The sequence below is a fragment of the Musa acuminata genome, chromosome BXJ2-11 (genome assembly GCF_036884655.1).
Source record: "Musa acuminata AAA Group cultivar baxijiao chromosome BXJ2-11, Cavendish_Baxijiao_AAA, whole genome shotgun sequence".
Classification (NCBI taxonomy): domain Eukaryota; kingdom Viridiplantae; phylum Streptophyta; class Magnoliopsida; order Zingiberales; family Musaceae; genus Musa; species Musa acuminata.
Window position 1 is genome coordinate 2595437 of NC_088348.1, and position 25110 is coordinate 2620546.

Here is a 25110-nt window from a genome sequence, read left to right on the forward strand (position 1 = left end):
ACAAGGAGTCCATATTACCACCACATAAGACTTTCTCAACACTCCCATTCACAATGAACACAAAAGACCTCTCCTCTTCATCTTGTATTCTACAACATCCTTCTTTCTTTCATACTTCTATGAGTTCATGCAACTCACTCTCCTATCATACAATAATCGATCGATCTGTTTATCCTTTTTTCTTTCTTTTTTTTTCCCTCATCTTCTCATCTTGCATGCCTCCTCCCCAAGAGCACATGTTTTTTCATTTTTATAAAGAATGAATAATGAAGATGAGATTAAAATCCAAAATATTAAAATAAATTATTCAAATCAAAATCTTTATCGACTAAGAAAGTAACATCAACCTCTCCGAGAGCGAATGATCAAGGTGAAGCATTTTCTCATTTTTACAAAGAATAAATAATGAAGACGAGATTAAAATCCAAACTATTAAAATAAATTATCCATCAAAATCTTTATCAACTAAGAAAATATCATCGACATACATTGACGACCTTAATTATGATCGAAATGACAAAACCAGAACAACATCGACGGAACTTGACAGACCACAGGCTTGGTCAGTGACAGGGTACCTCACTTTACATATGTTCATCAAAGAGCAAATTCCTTACCTTTTAAAGAATTGCAAAGAACAAATTCCTTGCTTTGTAAATCATTTTGCGTATGTTCATCATGCTAAATCTTCGACAGCAGGAAGAAATCAAGCACATCTTTCAGGATGTGATTTGCATTCATCTCAGTTTACAATTGATCACATCACACAAACAAAGACAAACAAAAGTCTAAAACCCGATCCAGTATCACAGGACTGTGAAAGCAGTCATCAGATTGTTGATCTTTAAATGTTCAACTTCAGATAATGTACATACAGCCAAAGCAGCAAAGAAGAGCCTGGAAAGAAAATGGGAGAGCCTTGCATCATGGTAAGAATAATAATAAAGAAGCAGGCTCGCAGTGGATTCTCCACAAAGTGATAATTACCAAATACAAACAAATGGAATACACAAAAATGAGATCACTGGAAGATAACAGCTGACATGGTACATTCATGACCTTGATCATTTACAAGTGGATCGGGTGGCCTCGTGTGGAACCAAAAAAAAAAAAAATATGTATATCTGGACCTCATTAGTGACTGATTGCCTGTCTTGAGAAATGGCCAAGAAATTGCTTTCTTCATTGATTATTTCTCTTAATTCTTCTTAAGAGAGATCAGGAGACCAAACAAAGTATCAAGGACGATCTCACCCAGGAATAACTTTATAACTGGCATGGAAAAATAATAATCTTTTAGAAATGTATCAGGTTTCCTCTATTTCTTGATTCCTCGTAGCTTCTTCTTCTTCTTCTTGTTGAGAATACAAAGCATTTAACTCTTGTTGTAACTGAAATAGGAATAGGAACACAACTTCATGGTTACAGCCAAACTATACATACATACAGACATACATACATACATAAAGAACATTTGCAGAGTACTGAAGTTGGGAGTATCAACAGTTTGACAAAGTAGAACAAAATAAATAAATAAAAAAACAGTCTAGAAACCAAATTAGATGGAACAGATATCTAGCTGGTCATCTCTTTTGTTTCTGCACACATCAACTAGAGGAAACATGGATCACAACCTCAATAACTCAAAGTCTACCAAAACTTAAGAAGACAAAAAAATTATATTTTTACATGGAATTTCCTTCACTTGAGTATTCATACTGTAGTACTTAGGAAATCAGAAGAAATATGTGTACTCAACTTCAATAAAGGATTTAGTTTTTATTAGTAAAACTAGTTATGCTGATAAAGCACTGGCGTGATAGAACACAAGAACACACTAGCTGACACAAGACAGAATATGCAAAAGGATGCCCTGACTTATGTTGAGTACTATGCGTGCTACATTTCCCGAGTCAAGTTTGTGCTGGCTGAGCATAACATGACCAACATGGACCAAAATGGTCAAAACCCATAAACAATTTCTTTTTGTCCATATAGCATCAGCTCTAAAACATGGAAAATTTCTTTTCTATTGCTCAACGCTAAAATGTTAACCATTAATACAATGGATTCTAATAGATTAATCGATTTTGTAAAGCCCTTTAATCATTAATATGGAAATAGTAATAGGAAATCAACATTAGAACATCTCTCTAGCCATTTTATTAGTAGTAATTTGGTGCTAGGAATCTCGCCAAGGAGAGTGATGGAAGGAGTTGAAAGAACATTTACTCTTTTTGTGTTTCTCCAGATTGTATACGGTGGCTCCCTTAGGAAATGGGTCTTCTTTAATATACACTCTTGATCATAAAATAAACAGTCATAGAAAATAATATTAATGCAAAATTGTGGCATATTTATCAGCTTATAATGTGAAAATAAAAAGAAATTTGTATGTAGTCATCCTATTGCGACTCTGTATGCTTCTCTTTGTGGTTTATGTTTGGCTTCTCAAAGTAAACCATCCATATGCAACAAATATAATTGGTTCTGGAACTGCATTATCAGCCATAATATAGTTAGTATAACTGCAAACTTTAATAGTACAGCCAATAAAGGTGTTATAAATGGGCAAATCTTGACATTTTGCTGAAACCTAGACATGTGATTCTTTTGCAATGTAACAAAATCACTAGAAAATTTCCACTACCTTGTGGTGTAATCTTACTACCATCACTCAGTTTAATATCCGCTTACTTGAATTGGCTTGCTTGGTTGAAGAACTAAAGGTAATATTGACAATTTCCATTATAGATCTTCCTTTTCCTTAAGTGACCAAACCAGAACATAGTTTCTCATATTTCTGTTTCTATGTGTCCAATTATCTACTTGGTAAAATCAAACAAATAAAAGAGGATAAGAGTAGAAAGAAGGTCCATTTTACACAATGACAGTCCACAAGTAGTTCGTTCTGTCATTTATGATTATGATGAACTAAAATAGCCAAGATGTATTGACTATACCGAGGAGCAAGATTTGCCATATCAGAGCATACCGCTTGGTACAGGCAGTACATATCGGTCCGATAAGGGACTGGTATGGGCAGTATATTAGTATGTCTACATGTACCATGTGTCGGTGCGTTTAGTGTGACTCAGTACCAAGGTTCGCCGTACCGTACCGTATCGGCGTTTCGACCCGGGCTCGGTACACCCAGGTGTACCGAGTACTGTAGCACGGCTACAGTGCTACAGTGCTCGGTACGGTACAGGGCGGTCCGTGTACCGCTGGCCTGTCGGACCGGTACGTATCGCCCGTACCAGGCGATACGATCTGGTACGGCAAACCTTGCTCAGTACAACTCGGTACGTACCATATCGATAGCTGGTTGGTATACCGGTACAGACCGGTAAGACGAACCATGCTAAGGAGAATTGAAAATGTATAGGGCAGCATTACCAAATCATAACATCTGCAGTTAAAATGGTTGGTGCATTGGTTATGCCTTATATGGAGCAATAAACAGCAGTACTTGCCTGAATATGCTTCAACTTTGCTGCAGTAAGCTCGTCGGTTAGAGTACTCATCCTGCAGCAGAAACAGATTTGTAAACTGAAATATGGTTCCCTAAGTATTATGTTCATACTACAGTTAAGAAACCTAAATCAGAAGGATATGCAATAAAGCCCTCACAGGATATATATATATATATATATATATATATATATATATATATATATATATATATATATATATATATTCACAAATGAACAGTTAATAGGAATGCATATTCACAATTGCTAACAGTTAATAGGAAGTAGTGGTATATTATTGCATGGTACAGCATTTACTACAGCATGATGCAGCATGATATGGTTTACACTAAGGTTTTGGCCATCGTCAAATATGAATTTAGCTAGAGGTGATACTGTTTGTTGCATGTAAATGAATCAGTTAGCTGTTTCATATAAGGAAATGGTTTACAATGGTCTAACTTCACCTGTAAGCTGCTTTATTGAACTTAAAACAACCATTTGAGAAAACTGCTTCTTCACAATTATTCAGTCAATAACAACAAACTTTCCCTTTGGTTTTCATTTTACGGGTTATAGCTTTTGTAATAACAAAAAAACCAAAGACATGGTAAGGACATGAGTTTGGCCAAACAATGGCCTCTGCTACTGTTGCAATGGGTAAAAATGACAAGGTCTAAGGAGCAACCTACAACATTTAAATAAAGATCAGTGAAAAATGTATGACAAGGAAAAAGCCCAAAAAAATCATTTCACATGTATCACAACTGTCCATACTCGACTCTATCTTTAATTTGTGCGGGCTGTTGAACACTGTATAGTTAGAGAAAAGATTCACAATAATAATCCAAATACAAGAATCAGATTTTGGCATTTTGACATGACTACAACCTCTGCTATGTAAGAACCTGATTTTCAGAATAGAAATATTTTACTTTGACAAGGTAGTGGGAAAGAAAAACAATCTACCAAAAAAAAGGGGATTGGTACAGGAATAGCCTGTACAGATAAGCTAACTTTACCTGGCTTGTAGCTCTGAGATTTTAGTAAGCAATAGCCGCTCTCTTTCAGCATTTTCAGTATCCAACTGTTAAAAATAAAGCTCAATAAGAAATGAAGAGTATTTTTCAGCAATTGCTTCTTCAATCTCATATATTATAAATGGGATAAAACAACAACTTATTTGGTTCATATTATGTTGACTTGTAATTAAGAAGTAAGGCACACATAATAGTATAAATCAGCAGATATCAATATTTATGTCTTGCAAGTGTAATGAACCGTGGATCTTTCAGTGTCATTTGAAGGATCCAACCAGTTGAACCCTATACAAGTTGTGGAATAAGTTCTATGAATTAAAAGACATGCAAATAATTTAGACCAAAACCTGATATGCCAACACATAGACTTGCTTTATCACAGATATGATGCGGATAACAAAAGAAAAAGAAATATGAAGCAGGAAATTGATTCATAAGTATGACGTTAGGTCACTGAATTAAAGAGATTACACTGATATCATGCATGAATAAAAAATCACTGCCTTAAGTGGGATTGTCATCTAGAGATCAACACCTACGCAGGCACCTAAATAACGGGGGAACAACCGGACAGCCAGTTTAATCTGACTATTTAGTCAAAAAGTAAATAATATTTTCCAATATCATTCATGAATAATAATTATTTTAACAAACAGTGACCTAGATGGATCGTATGACTGACTTTGTGGAGTAGCTATCTGGCGCTGGCACCTAGTCAGCAGGGTGACACCTGGATAGCCTGTTTAATTTGACCAGAGTTAGAGGACAAGCCTTGCTACACCAGTAAGATTATTACTTTGACTTGGGTGACCAAGTTTTGAATCATGGAAATGTTTAAATGCAGGGGAAAGATTTCATACATTGACCCTCTCCAAGCCTTTCAGTGGCTAGTGCTTCCTGTATTAAGTTTGTACTTTTTCTGGTCAGGAGTTGAGTGTGAAACATTTTGTTCCATAACACGATAACGAACCTACAATCATAGGTCATGTTATAATGCTAATGTCTCTTACTCTCCATTCCAAGCAACTGAGTTCATCCAGGATAGGAGAGAAGAAGAGGCATGCATTAGATATGTGGCAACCAAGAGATGACCACCAATAGAAAGCTATGCTAACTTATATTCTTTCCTTTTCACTTATAATGATAATGTCTCTTACTCTCCATTCTGACCAACTGAGTTCATCCAGGATAGGAGAGAAGAAGAGGCATGCATTAAATATGTGGCAACCAAGAGATGACTACCAATAGAAAGCTATGCTAACTTCTGTTTCTTTCCACTTATATTCTTTCCTTTTCCCTCATTCTCGTTGTAAAAAGGTAGTCCAGGCTGCTAAGGTAGTCCAAATCTCCTTTTTTATCTTCTAAAACAATATGTCAGGGTAAATTTGACTTTTGGATCAAATGTGAGGTAATCATTGTTCCGACTTGTTATTTACATTCTTTTAGATTTCAGAAGTTCTTGTTACCTTTCTCAGCCTTTATAAGGTATTTTGACTGCTAGGAAGCCACCTAATGCCTAAAGAATGTGCAGCACCTTAGTCACCCATCCATTGCCTACAATTTTCTGAAAATTATGAATTATATAGCCAGTACATTAACTTCTTTTATGTTTATACTCAAGAATTTGAGAACTCATGAGGTGACAATCTCTCACTTCATCTATTAAAAATAACGCTAATTTGAGAAGTATAAGTTGATTGTAGAAAAAAAAATCTTAATTTTTCACACCTGCAATTAATCTTAAGGACATAAATGTTGCACAATTAATATATTTTTTGCAAAACCCTCTATTATTATATTGGAAAACCAAAAGCTTAGGCTTTAAAAGAATTAGACATAAAACCAAGGTCTGCCGTACCGGTCCTACAGGCCAGCGGTACGTGGACCGCCCTGTACCGAGACTGTAGCAGCAGTACTGTAGCACTGTAGAAGTGCTACAGTGCTCGGTACACCGTACCGTACCAGTACCGAGCTCGGGTCGAAACGCCGGTACGGTATGGTACGACAGACCTTGCATAAAACTACCACAATTCTACTCATTTTTTCTCCGCTGCCTGTTTTCATTGAAGGGTATTATAACAACATTAGTTCCCATGTGGGAACGAACTGTAAGCTCCTCATGGCATCAAGACGAGATAATTTCAAGCTTGATGAAGTAAAGGACAGTGAAATACTTCATGATATTGAGGAATTTTTCCTGTTTCTTTCTTGAGGGAAGACATTCACAAAGCTATTGCTAAATGGGTAGGAAAAGTTTTTCTCAGATCATGATACATTGGAGATATGGGGTCTACAGAATTGTCCACGTTAACTGCAATGCCCAAGTTACAATTAGAGTTTTGACTAGAGAATTCACAAAGGCATTAGTAACATTAAACTCTAGTAATTTCTGGTTGCTATTTATTTTAACTTTAACAGCCATGTGATTAAGCAGGACTAATATAATTAAATCAGGACATAATCCAAATCTCTCTTCGAAAATGAAAACAAATCAAGTGAATTGGACTAAAAATATAGAAAGCACTAGCCCCACATATATGGGATTGTAAGGCCAGTAGAGCAAAATCCTGCAGATGGAATGATGTATAAATGGAATGACACACTGACCAACTTCCTGTTCCTTGATTTTTGGACTTGGGAAGGCACTCCATTTTGAAATGCTGCAAAAAGAAAAAAAAATCTGAACAAATTTTCCATGACTATTTTAATTGCATCAGGATTCCAAATCCCAATCGGAAACATTTAAACTCACCATCAATAATTTCTTTTTGTTGCAAACTATTCAAGAGATTCGTAATGAGTTCCTGATAGTTAAAGCACAATATTTTGATAGGTAAGCATTCTCAGCAACTCAAAAAGTTTGTTAGATTCCACTACAAGTATTCATGAATTTAGGAAGTAATTATGGAAAAAGAAATAGCAGGATCACCATACTTGTTGAAAAGATGTCTGCTGGAAAAGATTCTGAAGGTGAGACATCAGAATGGATGCAGGTATGGTACTGTTGCCACCTTCCTTTGGACTACTGTTGCCAACTTCCTTGGAATTATTGTTTCCAACTTCCTTTGGATGTTGACCAGGTGGCTGCCAAGATTAGAAATAAGCAAGTAAGAACTATAGTAAGAAAGAAATTCAATAGACAGATATACCAAGGGAAACCTTTTGAATACCCTATACGAATGGTACAGGCAGATATACCAAGGGAAACCATTTGAATACCCTAATAGGACTATACAAATGGAACAGGCCCTATGCCAGGCCTACCAACCGTTACATGGACCGCACAGCGATAGGCTACCGGACCGGTAAATACCACCCATACCAAACCATTCCGGATGGTATCACAAATCTTGCTTTCAAGGAATTAAGCCAGGTAGCTGTCTACTGCACAGAGAGGAGGTAACATTTGCAACTAGTAAATCATGCATAAATCGTGCCTATAGTCTGAACTAAGGACCTAGATGCCTATACTTTTTAAGAAATTAAGCTAGATGGCTGCTGATTGCCTAGACAAGAACCACCTAGACGGCAAAGGATCTCCTTTTACTTAGGAAATTAAATTTACTAATAGTTATCAAATGGCTCTCAATATATGTTCCAATTTATAATATTTATTTATATAGAGAAAGAAGTAAACTTTAAAATATAACATAGATCAATTATCAATACCTTTAACCAAAAAACATTCAATTTCTTTACACTTTTGCTTCGTATGCACTCAACTTGATTTGCTTTTGATGCTCCTTGTGCTCTAACATTTGTTAAGGCTTTAATAACCTCATATTAAATCACATTGTTGAGAGTTTATCATTCAATCAAACAGAAACTAGTGTCCGAAAGATATTTTGAACATGATAATTGATCATACCTTTTTATTGCACAACTTTATCATGAAGGTCTTTGATGTTTTTCAAAGAACATGTGTAATATTTGAATTCACAAACACTAACTATTTCATAAAAGGTTATCTTCTGCTTAAGCATTCCATATAGGTTTCCAAGGGTCTCAATGAACTAAAACAGCATACTCGCTTTCACAACCATGCTATAGAAGGCATCAGTAAAAATGTTGATAAAGACAACAATTGATGTGAAAGCTAATCTTAACTCAAGTATCAAACAGCCTGATACACTAAGGACACCATTGTGGCCGTTGCTAGCTACCCTGTATTTTATCATTTTTATGTGACATTGTTGATAAGAACGCCTTTCTTCTCTTGTACATCCACTCATGCTTTTGTATGGCACAAAAGGCAAATAGAAATCTAAGAACTTCTGGAAAGAACAGCATCACCAAGCATTTGACAATTAGCAGCAATGAGAGATGCCATGAGAATATAATAAGAAACATAATGGTAAATTTCATGATGTAATGAATCAATATACCATTGTTTTAGCTTGAACTAACCAATCACCAACACTGGCTGATTTTTTCATGGGATATCCCTGAAAGAGGAAGAGTATCTAAATGTTACATCAAGGTGAGATGTGGATAACTGCAGCAATAAAGAAATTAATGGAGTATGAATCTCAAATGGATATGTACCTGGGATGACCTTCTTGAAATGTTACATAGTGGCAAGTCCTAAAAGTTATGATATGTTTTAGTATAGGTATATAACCACACAAGTTAAGATGAGTAGTTTCATGCAAACTTACTTTTACGAGATCCACATTTTCTGATGTAACTGAAAAACGCCCTTTTATCTGAACCACATTAGGTTTGGTCTTGTCCTCCAGCAAGTCTCCACAACCTGTAAAAGTGAAAACAAAGAGATGAATGGTCTTCTCTTCTGGAAAAAAAATCAACATATTCGACAAAGCTACCATGATACTGTTAGGGATCAGCTTCTGTACATATAGTCATTCATGCTCTTAAGTGCAAATAATGAAGCTGGGCCACACATGAGGCATGTAAAGTGGAATTTTAGATGAGATATCTTGTATACCTGCTGAAGACCGCACAGGAGTTGATAAGTTGTTAGCCAAAGCACGGTTTGGCAGCATTAGTGGACCACTGAAATTTGTGACTTTGCGTGCATCATGTTTATATCTTGCAGTTCCTTTCTGATTGTCACTTTCAATCCTAGCAACAGAGAAGAAGCACAGATCTATTAAACAAATTTGTGCATAACTATAGAATTAACAAGCTCACATATCCTTGTTTCATTATTAATATCAAATGCCATCAACATGACAGCCATGGCCATAAGTTCTATGTAACTAAGAAGATAGTTCAATAAGTTGTAAGAAAGTTGTCAGATATAGGCTATCTCCCTGTGTTCTGTGAGATCAGATATTCTATTATAGTAATTTTACCTAAATAGGAGTGAAACTCATAAGAGTATTGAATGTGAAACAAACCACTACAAGAAACAAAAGCTAATGCATCTTACCATAAAAAAATCACCAAATCTGAAGACTATCTATACCAGAATCAAACTAATGTACTATATACAGAGATAGCATGTTTTCTTTACCGTGTAGTGAAATTATTATAACAACAAGGAAATATGATCTCCACTTATCCAGAAGGAAAGAAAAGGAAAAGCAGGAGGATGTTCAAAGTGGAAGGTGAATGTCATGCATCCGTGACAGTGCAGTGTCCTTCATATCAAAAGGCACATTTTAGAAATAATATGAAAACAGATTTTCAGAATGTTTGGCAATTTAAATAACATTTTCAGTTCAGCATACTAGACATGAGGATGTTGAGATAGTAATAATTACAGCTCAGACCAGTGTACACTGCCTGATATCTACCAGTTCCCACCAGATATTTACCAGTCCACGGGGAACCAGTAGACAAATTGGGCTATTTAGCCTAGTATTGGTTCATATTGAGCATTGAGCAGTACACCTAGGTGTAAAGGATGGAAAGCATACCACCCGGTATCCAGATCCGGGCCCTTTCTCTCACCCATTAGAAATCAATGGCAATCTCATTTCCCCCCTTTCTTCATCATACTTTCTCAATCTTACTCTTCAAACTTATTTCTCAAATCCAACATCAATTTCAAGCAAATTAAACTTCAAGCTTAACAAATGTAGGCTGTTTAAATTTTTAAGTCCATGTATTTACAAGTAATTCAGTTATATATTCAGTATATACGTAACATGCACCAATACTTTCAGAAGCTCCTATGACATGTTTTCTGGACATAAAGTTTAAGTTAGGTGCTAAAAAATATATTTCAATTCCTTTTTAAGCAAAATAATAGAAAAAAACGATTTAATTTGATTTAATAGGCCTGGAACTTGTACCAACCAATTGTGACTGATATCAACTGGTACTAGACTATACTGGCACTCCATACACTATGGACCAACACTGGTACCACATTGATCTGGTTGTCAACTAGTATACGTACAAGACCAAGATTTTAACGTTGCTAGTAGGTACTTGAGGATAAAATGAAATAGAGCTTTTTAAAACAGTTCATAGTATGGGATCATCTAGGAATACCAAGATATAGGGGAGAAAAACCAAAATTAGATAAAAGGTGGCCAAAGCATCATATATCAACTAACAAGGATTTGTGACAAAGGGCAGAATGGTCTAGGGATTATTGGAGGACATACACTTCTAATAGAGCTAGATGAAGAAGAGATTCATTAAACTAAATTGTTTAAAGTTTAAACCAATTTAGAGTTTTGTAACACTAATGTATGGAGACATGATGATTGGCATGGGCCCTCTGCAAAACTAGTGCTTTCCCAAATTGTCCTCAGTATGCGTTTTTGCCATTGTCTTTACCATACCAGTACCTGTTGCTAGTCAGCACATGCAATCTTTTGTGTATAAGGACCATCAAATTCAATCATATAATTATAAACAACTAAGTTCTCATGGTAAAAATCTAAGTGATCAATATTGTTGTAAGATAAAGTATTTATAAATCAAGTAGGCTCCAAGAAACTAGAAACACGAACTTTACACATTTACACAAGACATATGCTAGTGAAAATAGGGCCTGATACATAGGTAAATATCTCTTATAATTAATGTCAATTCATTGTATAAATACACTGCTCTGACCTAAGTAATGGACTACATCTATTTGTATGACAGCCACATGATTGTGCAAATGGACACAACATATTACCATATTGTTAGGTACCATGCTGTCACTCACACCGACTCAGCACAGTATGTTTCAAGTTATTGGTATCCAATATGCATATTACCATTATTCTCACAACAGCAAGAAACAGCTAATTTGACTAGCAAAAGGATACAGGTTCTTCAAGTTTCAGAAGTAAACAAGAATGAGAGAAGTCCTGGCAATGCATCTACAATCATGTGGCATATGCTACAAGAGCATTTCTAAAGAACTGTCACTCATAGATAATAGTTACTGTTTGTGATGAAAAAGAATAGAACATTAACCTTTCTGAGGTGTGCCCTCTTTCTGGCAACAAGGTTGTAGACATGCCAGAAGGTACAAGTGGACCACTATGAGTTTGTCCTTTCTTTCCAACGTCAACTTTCCATTGGTTAGGCTGTATATCATGTTTTGATGTCGATGGTGTTAAGTCATTTTTCATTCTGCAGCTATCACACCCCTCAATCCTTTCTTGACTATGGAAATCCACTAAATCTATTGGCAAAATCTCGTCTCTTGTATTTAAACACTTTACTCCTGAGAAATTTGCACTATAGGTACTTCCCCTGCAAAATAAAAACGATAAAATGAATTATTAAATATCAGGAGATAATTTTTTTCATAAATTTTTTTTTTAATAGTGACAAGATTATTGATCACTTTCATCTTTTATAATATTAAAATTTCTTTCCAACTTATCCAAGACAACTTATAACAACAAGCAGCAAGACCAAAGTAAAAAAAAAAACGTTTGGGATTGACAAGCAAGAAAAGAGAGCCAAACAGGAAATATTTGTGGTCTAATGTCATGTACCTCAAATATCTGGCACATTTAAACAACAAAATGGGCACCTATGGAATGAATTTAAGATAATCTAATTGCATCAAAACCATATCTTATTCTAAAATTCTCTTCAATCATCAGGTTGACTAAATAAAATGACGTATTTTATTAAACTTGCTAAGAGAGCTTTTTCATCCCAACTAAACTCCTTTCCGAGAAATCCTATTTCTTATTTTGACGCATATGATTGGATGTCTATGCCCAAATAAATCAACATGGTCCTGAGGTGTGTTAAAATTGCATTTCATGCAAACTGCAAATCACTATGCCAGGCATGTGCACACAGGCAAAAGAATGCAACTGTAAAGATCTAACTGAAAACATGTAGCATAATGACCTCCATAACAAAAATTGATATGCCCACAAAAAACGGTTTCTCCTTTGTTTTGATAACCTGTATATATCCATTACCCTAAAGGTATGGCGATCCTCTAGGGTATATAAGCACAAACATGCATATACAGTGCCATTTGAGAACTTCCTTTCTGCACATATACATGCACACATTCTTGAACTCATTTTGCCTACTCTTATGAGCAAGGATGCGTACAGAAGTCAGAACTATGCCTGTTAACATCCGCCATACCAGCATGGTGCTCCTTTATCATCATGCAAAAGCCGTGTGACACACCAGTCAGCCTTAATTGACAGAAGGGTAGTGTGGCTGGCATATTAGCATATTTCATGTGTATAAGCTATCTAGACTAACAACGGCATTGACACAAAGAAATTTGAAATGGATGTATACAAATGGTAAAGATACAAATAAAAAAGATCAAACTTTACATAAGTTCAGGTCTAACGCAACTCACATAGAGTTAGTTTTGTCATTAGATGTTGACTTCTCACCATTAGATCTCGAAGTATATGGATCCTGAAAAACAATGAAACTTCCAGTTATTTCTCCCCAGAAACAAATGAAAAATCATGTAATTCACTCCAAGGATTCAAATATCGGTCCAATGCCAGCTTTGACAACCTGTCAGACCAGTACAATACCAAGATACGGAGAGGTATGTTGATCTATACTGCCAACTATCACTCAAAAAAATGATTAAGAAAGAAAATGAATGGTATGGTCAATTAATGGTACTTAGTCAAACCAGAATATATCGTTGGACTAGTAAACCATGATTCACACAATTAGACCAGGATACTAAAGTTTATAAGCTTAGAAAAAGGAGCGAAGGAACTAGGGAAACCTTGCCGACAACATCTCTCAATTCTTCATCTTCCTTCATTTCAGAAAGGTCATCATCATCTTGAATCTGTGATTTAAAAAATAAAAAAGAACAGAGTGTGTGAGAAAGACTTCAAAATAGCCATAAATTTGATGATCTGTCAGCAACTACAAGGACAAGAAACTTTCTTAGTAATGGAAAAAATTAAGTACTGGAAATACCAGTGATGCCTGAGCCTTCAGATCATTGATGTCAAAATTCCATGCACTAACACCTCTTTGATACTCACTCTGTAGGAAGAGCATAGAATAAAGCCAAAGATGACTGAACTTTGATAAATGCCTGAATCACCATATTTAGGAACTTTAAAGAAAAAGAAAAATATCACTAAGTTCTTCTAACAAGTAATATTTCCACAGATCCATCCTTATGCATCCATGATACACTAAATCTTAAGTGCAAAAATGTAGTACTCTGATCATCCAACTTGTATATATTGCGATTCAGCAATAAATCTACATGATACTACTGAAAACATCTTAAGAAATTTATTTTTTTTAATAAATCAGCCTTTTTTGTCATTTCAGCTGGTGATTAATGGCGTTTTGAAATCTGAAGAAGCAATACGATGTGACCGCCATTTATTTTTAAGTTTTTACTGTCAGCAAATCCTAATTTTTGGGTTTGGATATATGAGATACTAAGCTAAGTCTCCCTTGAATCTAGGCTAGATTTTCCTCTTATAAATTTTCTACAAAAGGATTGCTTTGTAGGTTAACAATACCATAAGAAACAAAAGATTATCGGTACACTTGTCACTTGTCAGAATGTATTGTGAATTTTGATTGATAAAATGCTTCTTTTGTGGCCAACAAATTGTTGCTTTATCTTCTTTTTTGAACTTCTGAAATATCTCCTTCTTACTTCTCCTATCATCTTCTTAACCCTCAAGTTTTGCAAAACTATGTTGTCTATATTTATTTACTATGATGCTATCCTACAATCCCACTTGTTATAAATATTTCCTATGAAATCTAGTTTTTAACAAACTACATCAAAATTTCACCCAAGAATTTCAAACTCAAATCCCATCCCTGTAAAACCCCATTAACCAAATCTCACTATTCAAATCTCATCAGAAATTCAAATTTAAAAATCTCATTTGGTATGAACTATGAAGATTTTATAGGTGTTTAAGCCAAAAACCTTCAAATTGCCTCCTTTGAAAACCCACCCTCCAGATCCCAATGTTAAATTCAAAGCACAACCATCAATTTTTTAAATCCTAGGCTTAGAATTTCTCACCTATTTTTTCAAAGTTTGAAATCTTCTCACCAAACACAAAAGTTGATTCTCATTTGAAATTCGGAGAAATGACAGCTGGAATTTAGATCCCTACTTGGATCTTTTAAAGAAATACTGGGATTTCAAATCCCTACAATAATTTCCATTCCGATACATATGGAAAGGTTTATTAATTATTATTCTGACGGCTGGCCCATACCAACCTAACAGTCCAACAGTCAACCGTGATGTGGACCAGCTAATTTCAACCAGTTTAGTCCAGTATGAACTGTATCCTGATTGGTAAGCTCATTATCCAAGGCCTATAAGCAGATCAATACTGGACAGTTTGCAAAAATTTGACCAGCATATCCAATTCTCCCTCTGGATATCTGTGAATGTATGTATATGCACCTGAACATACATATAGTATAAGAATTCTTTGCTAAATTTGTTTAAGAATCCTACTTATTATCTGAAAGTGAAAAGCTTCTATATATACCAGATACTATTAAGAGAAACATGCTTGCTCTTTAATTACATATATGCCTAATGAATACTAGCATGATGGCAATGGTAAAACTTGAAAAATAGAAGAGAATTTGTAATGAAACAAAAAACTTGGTTAAAAGAAGTAAAATTTTTAACTTCACCATAAGAAAACTTCTTATAGCATCAAAACTAAAACCAACCTGTGATATGGCTTCTTGTTCAGATGACGGCATTTTCTTAAGAGCTAGTTGTGCAGCATCCTTAGCCTTAATAAGCAAAAAAATTTATTCTTTGACTGTTCCACAGCATCAAGAAGGGACAACAAGCATAATAGAAGTATGAAATAACATCAAAGGCAAACCTGAAGTTCCATCACACGTTCCCAAAGTGGTGGCAGGCCAATTAAAATGCTTTTCACTGATAGGTCACGAGGTTTTGCATGCTTGAAAAAAGAATGTTTCAACAACTTCTCTGCTGTTGGCCTTTTTGTTTGATCTTTAACCAAGCACATCGCAATCATTTCTTTGAAGGACTGATTACAGCTGAATGCCGTTTATTAGAAGACTAACCGATATAAGTTGCAAAAGCATTTCATATCAAAATGCATGAGGTTCACAAATTGACAAGCATGCGTTAGCAAAAGGGAGTTTTATTACCTTTGAGAACTTCTTATCACGATCATAATCAAGTCCAGGGGGTGCACTTTGGAGAGTCATCAGAAGAACCTACAATAGGCTGGTGAGCATCATCAGCTCTGAAGTTTTTTTTCTTCTTCTATGACTATAGCTAGAACAAATTATAGTTCAGGTGATTGAAATCATTGCACATATTAACTTATGTCAAATTTTGTTAGGCTGTGCTTGATTTACCAAAACTTTCTACCATGTTCATTCCAAAATGTAAAACAATGATTTCAAACCACACAAACAAAAAATAGAGCACGAACAAAAAGTGCATGCTCCCGCTTGGCAGAATATTACATTGTCTTAGTGCATAATTGGAACCATCTAGAAAGGCAATATTTCCTTTGCACATTAACAAATGATCATGCATCAAAAGAATCAAATACTGAAGTCAAGGCTCAAGGGTAAGAAATGCAGCTTAAGTAACAAAACACAGAAAAGGAAAGAAGCATAAATTAAATTGGATGGTTGTGCAAAGAAGGGATATTTGGTTCATTATATCTACACCATTTAAGTAAAAGAAAGTGAGATTATTTAAGGATGTTTAAATATGTTGAAAGATGGTCATGGAGTGCACGACCCACGATGCCTTCGAAAATTCAAGAAGTGACACTACAAAGAGGGAACACAAGCAAGATTCAGACAGCAAAACTTGAAAACACATGAGAAAAATATCAGCTTCTGGCCAAACAGTGGAAAAGATTGATGTATCCATGCACTAATAGTTTGTAAACAAATTGGTATTATAGTAAAACGAAGAGAGGCTACTCATCATGAATAGTAAATTAGTCACTGTGCAAACCATTGTCACCATTTTATATTGGAATATTCAGTCCACTGAAATGGACAAAAATTTGATGATTTGAAATGAAAAAAACATCAATTGAGGGTGTTCTTTTTCAAGAAATTTTAATCAACTTTTTTTATGGGCCATTCTCCACTTGCACTGAAACATCCTCTTAAATCACCAAAATTACATCAATACTTAGTTTATTAGAACTATTTAGTAAGAATATCTAAGCATCTCATGACAAGGGTTCCCCTGCTCCTAGTGCCTCTAAGATTATCCAAGAGGACTTGTGCATCTCATATTACTTATCTGTTACCAAATCCCTGGATTTATTTGTAAGATTATCTTGTCAAATTTAGTACACACAAAATCATCTACAGGGCACCTAAAGTTGAGGAAATCTCAAGGCAAAATGAAAGATAATATGTTAAGGAGCTTCATGTGAAGGGTGTCTCAGATTGTCATCGAGTTCAGGAACACTTGCATAACAACCTCGCTAAAGAGGAGCATCAGGATGTCAAAAGCATAATATTGTTCAAGCTAAAAAAATTATTCAACATTAATGACTTGGATATTATAATAATATCTTAATCTTTTTAACTTGACCGAGTAGTACTGTGCTAAAATGAACCCACTTTAGCAATCTCTTTTTGGTTGAAATCCTCTAATACGTATACGATAGTTGCGAATAAACAACTTCAAGTAGCAGTCATCAACTTTCATTCGTAAAACCAACAACGAAGAAGTCAAAAAATGCAAAAACCAAATAGGTCCATATATTTCCAAAAATAGAGCAATATATTGTACCAGTATGCAATATGATTCAAATAGGTCCTTTAAAGTAATTAATTTTGCTAAACAAAAGCAGCTCAAGTTAAGAAAAATCAAACACTGATACATAGTAATTGCAATTGAAAAAAATAATTACAAAATAAGTTTCAACTATATGAATTAGATAATGGTTTGCAGTGCTCCAAACCATTAGACTCTGCAATATATTGTCTATGACTCTATATCAATTTGGAATATGACCATGTGAACTTGACACTTTACTTTTTTATTTTCTCCAGCAGTGTGTTGTGATACAATGAGCTGTACCAACACACCACCAAGCATGGTCTAAAATCTTGGGTACCAGACCCAGACTATTTGTTGGCCAGACCGGTATGGGTTCAGTTTGAACTGGACTGATACTAGTTGGGCAGACTGATATGAATTCAGTTCAAACAGAGATACCATGCCACCAAGTATATGGATGGATTTGTTTTTAAATCCCTGAACTTAAAGATACATATAGCATGAATGATAGATACATGGAAGGTCATATTAAAACCTAAAAACAAGAAAAGAGTATTAAAGGTAAGGTTGTTCTTTTGTAACCTGGAAGTTTAAGCCATGGACACAACCTCTCTATATTTAAAGGTAAAGCAGTAAAGCTGTGTAACCCTCCTCAAACTCCATATTGGTGGGCATGTCGTGCACTGGATATGCCCTTTTAACAAGAAAAGAGTATGTCCCACTATATAATTTCATCCAAATAAACTACTAATAAAGTCCATAAAGACTTTCCACATGACAATTTAATGAGCAACCATAGAAAAGCATATGTCCTGCTATATAATGCCATCCAAATGAACTACTAATAAAGTCCATAAAGACTTTCCACATAACAATTTAATGAGCAGACATAAGGGCTTAACAATTTAGTGAACAGCACTAGAGGCACATGTAAAAATCCTTCATGTGGGCCAAAAAAAAGACAGTTTCTACATTCATATGGAGGCCATGCAAAAGCCTTAAAAATTAAATATATTATACCATTCATAACATGTAACCAACACAACAACGAACAGAAGAAGAATACAGTCAGCATCAATCAGAAACTAATCAGACCTTCATTGGAGGATATTTGGAAAATGGAGCATGGCCATGTGCCAATTCTAGTGCAGTTATTCCAAATGACCAGATGTCAGCTCTGCAGGCAGAAAATATATCAGTCATCAAGATATGAAAACCAAAAAAATAACCAATTTTATTACCCATGCAAATAATTTTTCATGGTACCCACTAGTGAAAGCAAGACTGGCAGCATTGTTAAAAATGCATACGGAAAGAAACTACCTCAGGTATAGCTTAGTAAGTTCGAATCCTAGGCTTTAATTTATCAAAATCTAAACAGGAAATACATGGCAAATAAAGAACTAGCTACAGATGCATTGGATAAAGAATGTAGTCTGTGTTACATTGACAGAGACCTCACAACTGGATTGAAACACATATCGAAAGGATAATTAAAGAAAATGATAAGGGTCCACAAAGATCTTGATAATTTCGCAGCCAGAAAAAAATGATTACTTTGTAGATCTTCAAATATTTTATCAAGGCAAGTGTTGAAACCCCACAAATCAGCTCAAAGTCATATCAAACTGTTAGAAATACATACGTTGTGTACCTGTGTGGTACTGGTACATGGATCATATATGTATTATCAATGACTCAATATATACTTCACATTAAGGAGTGTAATTTCGTACCGTACTAGAGTTTCGAGCGTAGCTCGGTACGGTACGATACAGAGTATCGAGCAATACACTAGGGTGTACCACTCGGTACATATACATATACATATATATACGTATATACATATACATATACATATATACATATACATATATACATATACATATATACATATATATATATATATATATATATATATATATATATATATATATATATGTTTAAAAAAAAGCAATGCAATGTCGCCTCCTTTTTCTGCCCATGGGGGGAGAAGAAATCGAGATTTCCTTCTCCTGCGCAAAAAAGGGCGACAAGGCGACATCGTCTTGTTTCTTCTACCCACGTGGATGAGGCGAAGTCGTCAACGACGCCGAGGCCTCGTTTCCTTACACGAGGAGGCGACATATCATTTGTGGTGTTTGGTGAGGGAGGGCGGCGACGGATCGGGATCGTCAAGGGAGAGCAGCGCCTGATCTCCAGGTTCTCCCTCTTCTTTCTTCTCCCTCGGCTAATACCACCGGATAGCGAGCGGCGATGGTTGAAATCGGTCGTCACCGACTGATTTAGGGTCGTAACGGGGCGAAAGCAGCCCCAATCGATGATACTGCCCGGTAGCGGGAGGTCTGCGCACCGATCTGCTGGTGGACCGATACGTACCGCCCGGTACGGGCAATATTATTCGAAATTAAAATCCTTGCTTCACATGGTAATAGCTTTTGCCATTTATAGTCAATACAGAACATCTAAGAGTGAACCTAATGATAGCTAAGCCACTTCTAATCTAGTGTCTCCTAGTATCAGAACTATCTAACAAAAGAATCGAATCATGGTCTCTTGTTATTTTCTTAATCTTCAAAATCCCTGCAACGTGAGCTATATTGCACAACTTAATATAAAAAGCCTCAAAAGTCCACAAAGTATCCTCAGCAAGTGTGCGGCTAGTGATTCATGCACCGACAATATAGCAGGCATTTGAGATCCACAATTAAGGAGCCTCATTATTCCTTTAGGCATAACTATGGTGGAATTCATTTCCAAAGAATTACGTATTTTACCCAATTGATCCACGGACAATTCAAACAAAGTATCTATGATTGTACATCAAAGTTTGACGTACCGAAGCATACCACTCAGTATGGATGGTACATACCGGTTCAATAGAGGATCGATATGGGCAGAATATTGGTACACCCTAGTGTACCATATGTCGATATGCTCGGTACAGCTCGGTATGTACCATACCGATAGCTAGTCGGTGCACCGATACGGACCGTTAATGTGAAGGAGACACATTAACGTATCGCCAGACCAGGGAGTGCAGGAGACACTTCTCGTCAAAAACTACATTAAAATTTGGATAGAAGAGAAGAAAGATTACAAAGTAAAGCCACAATATCAGTAAATTTTAGCAGGCATACTCCTATAAATATCACCAATATTATCGATAACTCTTCTAGCAAAGTACAACACATTTTGGAGCAAAATGGAAAAACTTCAAAGAATCATCAAGAATCACATCGACTGAACTGAACATATTGATCTTTTAGAAATTCATGCTGAATATAAAGGCTTCCATTCTTGCTTGGAAAAGAATTTGATGACAGCTCATCTTATACAAAGGATTGGGAAACATGTTAACTTCCTACTTTTGCAAATGAAGGTTAGGAGGGAACCTAAGGGTGCACATGGAGACAAACAGGTCTAAGACAAAACCAACCCAGTATACGGGAAGATGTAAAATGAAAATGCATACACAACAGAGTATGGAACCCAAAACTTCTAAATATCATGTTAATCCAAAAGACAGATCTGTCAGGAAATAGCCTGGGAACATGGGTAACAACTAATAAGCTGCCGTTCTGTCTTGAAAAAGAAATTTATTTTACTACATGATAACCACATAAAACTATTAAAGTTATCTTTACTAAAGAAGTCTAAAGAGAAAGAGGAAACAAATTAAACCTAGTTAAATAACTTCATCTGCTTATAGTCATCTATAAGGCAAACATTTCAAGCCAAACAGTCAAGTTGAGCTTTTAAGAAAGGCAAGGGTAAAATAGGAAAAGTGAATTTCCAGTAGGAATGTGCTTCGTGGAGATAGTGAGGATTGTTCCCATTACTCTGATAATACTTGAGAACTTTTTCTTATATCACCATGGTGATCTATGACAAAGAACTTGAGAAACTTTAATCTCCTTATTCTTGGATTAGGCAAGGTTCCACAAAAGAAATCACAGAAAGAAGGAAAGAGCAGTCTAGAGCATGTGGCTCTCGTCAATGCAGAGTCTGGAGAAACTTGATGCATATGCTATTTCCATACCTGGAGTCTTAGCACCTAGGTCACATAGGAACATCCAATTCTAGTGCCACAGCTTGCCCTCAAAAGAAAGTAACACTAAAGTAACAAATATAAATTGAACACTCAGTACCTCTCATCCTCCTCTTCTTCAGTAATGAGTATGCTTGTTGTGAATCCTGCCTAATAAAATCTAAAGTTACTAACTTTTTGCTTACTTTCCTCCATTTATGTATTTCTAGGTCTGAAGTGCTATCATTGGAATTATAATTGTACAAGTACATCTCCTGAATATGCCTTATTTTGTTTACATGATTTGCATAATGGAAGATGGAATGTTGAACTGTCCATAAAGCTATTCAACATGAACCACTAAAACAACATGATTGTCCATAATAAAATAAAAAATATTTGATATTTGACAGACAAGTTTCCTAACTTTGAACTTTTTGTAGTATATTGATACTTTTAAGTTGAAGATAGTACTTACTTAAAATCATATCCACTTCCTGGTTGCAACACCTCTGGAGCCATCCTACATAGGAGACCCTAATTAAATTTTTTTGTAGTTTCTATAAATTATACAGAAACAATTTACTAACTTACACGAAAAAAGGAACTGAAAGAGTAAAGCAGACAGCAGGTGTTTGGTATCTTACCAGCACGGGGTTCCTACAAAAGTATTCCTTGCACGTTGTCTATCACCTTTATCAAACATGCATGCTGAAACACCAAAGTCTCCAAGCTTCACCACGCCAGAATTATCAAGGAGGATATTCCCAGCCTGCAGTCAGAAACCTTTATAAGAAAATAAAATCTGATATGTACAATTTACTTATATAGAAGGAAATACAACATAAAAGGCTAACCTTGACGTCACGATGTATATGACCATGCCTGTGAAGGTACTCTAAGGCTTTTAGTGTTTCTTTAAGAATTGAACGTATAATGGGTTCTTCAAATCCATCTGGATATGCAATCTTCATCAGGTGCAAGCATGAGCCTTCATCCATAAATGGCATGACTACCCAGAGGAATCGTTCAACAACGAATGAGCAGTAAGCCCTAATTAAATTTGGGTGGTCTATCAAGCTCATTGTTTGGGCTTCCCGTCGTATATCATCCTATATAAAGTGACTTGGTCATCACAAGTGAATAAAGAAAACATAATAGAGTTGACATGAAGCACAAGCCCAAATTATAGGACATTTTGTGCCTCCCTCGCATTAGTGAGTAGCTAATAATAAGCATTTCAGATGAAAAATAGCTTCTTTAGAATTTGCACCTTAGCAAGTTACTCTAAAATGTCAAAGTTTGATGATGATAAACAGATTATGGATATCAATGCATGTGGCATCCATGCTGTCTAGCTTGACATAAATATTGCAACCATCTAGCAGAGACATAACACATCTGATTGCCTTTTCTAATTCTCTGCACCACTTTGATGATGAGAAATAATGACCTGGAAGAAGTCGTCATAGATTGACCATACATCCAGATTACTATTAGAACAACATGATCAATGCATTCTGCTTAATGTTAATTGTAAAATCTCACTGCAATACGGTATTAATCAGGATGTAGCAAATATCAACCAAAACACTGGAACAACAAGAACTTCATGATGCACTAGGAAAGACGAGCGACTTAACATATTTTGTTAAGCCTGATCATAAATATGCATCTTAAACATGATACTAGTTACTAGAAAACCAATCACACTAGAAAGGTCAAGGACGCAGATTGGTCTGAATGATAAAGATCGAGTCAATCACCAATATGAATCTTGAAACAAAAAACCTCATTAGTCTTACATTTTGAACAAAAAAAAGCAAATCAATTTTAAATCTTGAACAAGAACAACAGGTTGGATCAATTCAAGAGCACAAGTTAACTAGATTCAACCACCTCCCACCAAACAGGCCACGGACTCATTTGCGACAGCCTAAGAGGTGAAGTCGCACTTCTTAGAATCACTTGGGATCGAAAGCAAATCGTGATGACAAGACCATTACAAAATCCCTATAAGATCTCAAATTCCACAAAACCCACTTGCCAACTCACTCGATCCAATCTAGCTTTCACAACCCCATTCCATCCAAACCCACCCCGCAAATTCAAGAACCATCACCACAGAAGGGCAAGCAGCAAGATTCAATCCAGAGACAGGAGATGGGGCGTCTGAATCCCAGCAAGATCCCAATTTCCACGAAACCCACTTGCCAACTCCCGATCCAATCGGCTCTTCACAAACCCACCCCACCCCACCCGCAACATCGAGAACTATCACCAGAGACGAGAGAGACAGGGAGAGAAGGACTCACGAAGTTACTGTTGCAGCGATCGAGATCCAGGCGCTTCACGGCGACGATCTCCTTGGTGGGGAGGTAGATCGCCCGGAAGACCGTCGCGCTGGCCCCGTACCCGACTTCCTCCAGCAGCCCGTAGTCGTCCGACGACGCCGAGTAGCTCCGCCTCACGCTCCCGTTCCTCCCCATCCCCTTTCTCCTCTTCCCCGATCGCCCGCTGCTCTGTACCCGTTGACCTCCGCCGCCGCAAGAACATAAACGAGTGCGGGCAAGGCACAGCGGAAGGCACGAGAGGTAAACGACGAGCCGAAGGGGCGGAAGCGGTGGGAAATGGAGCGCTGACGTGGCGGTGGGCGGAGTTTGTGGTCCGGACGAGCCGTGGGACGGCGGCCCAAAGCGAAGCTAAAAGGTTGGAGAAGCGAGCAGAGAGAGAGACGGAGGCGTTTCGCGTCGAGCCAACGTATCGGTTTTTATCATTAAATCTCCGCCGTGCTTTCCATTTATCGGAATAAATATCGGGCCGTGTCGGACACATAAAACAGTAAAAGCTTTCCTTTCTCGCACCGACCAATTTTACCCGTCCGCGAACACCTTCCGGATGATTCCTGGTACGGTCGAGAGCTTGCGGGACCCGCATGCCGAAGCAGGCACGGGTGGACTATGTGCGGGGTGCGGGAAGCATCGAAGCTGCGGTACGGCGACGTACGAAGATCCACCGGTGTGCGAAGTCTGGAGACACGACATCAACCGCGACACTGGCCTCGCATTATTGCAAGCCCGTCGTTTCCAAATTCGGATCTCTTGTCGGTAAATTGGACGACGTACTCACGACTATAGTAGTGGACGACGATGTTGACTCGTATATGTATCCTATGAATTGAGAGAATACTGATTATATATTTATTTTTATAAATTAATATTTTTTAATATTTTTATTTTATATTTTTAAAAAAATTATATTACGATTCTTATACTTACGAAAATGAACCATTCAGATTCGATTATAGAAGATAATTCTATAAGATTAAAAATAAAAAATATTAGAATAATAAATTAAATATTTTATTTTCGTAAATATAGAAATATTAAT

The 25110-nt window shown here is 36.3% G+C and overlaps 1 protein-coding gene across 1 annotated transcript; it reads right to left on the reverse strand.

Moving 5' to 3' along the window:
• Window positions 1-817: 817 nt before the first annotated feature.
• Window positions 818-24474, reverse strand: LOC135627754 (uncharacterized). Its single transcript, XM_065133990.1, has 22 exons — window positions 24036-24474; window positions 22578-22832; window positions 22368-22492; window positions 22199-22243; window positions 18786-18867; window positions 16076-16144; window positions 15781-15951; window positions 15620-15685; window positions 13865-13933; window positions 13665-13730; window positions 13275-13336; window positions 11903-12184; window positions 9462-9598; window positions 9172-9266; window positions 9059-9097; window positions 8899-8958; window positions 7448-7597; window positions 7266-7317; window positions 7121-7173; window positions 4496-4560; window positions 3477-3528; window positions 818-1391 (listed from the first exon to the last, which is right to left on the reverse strand). Exons 1-22 carry the CDS (start codon window positions 24207-24209, stop codon window positions 1308-1310), a joined length of 2253 nt encoding a protein of 750 aa, XP_064990062.1. The 5' UTR covers window positions 24210-24474; the 3' UTR covers window positions 818-1307.
• Window positions 24475-25110: the final 636 nt, after the last annotated feature.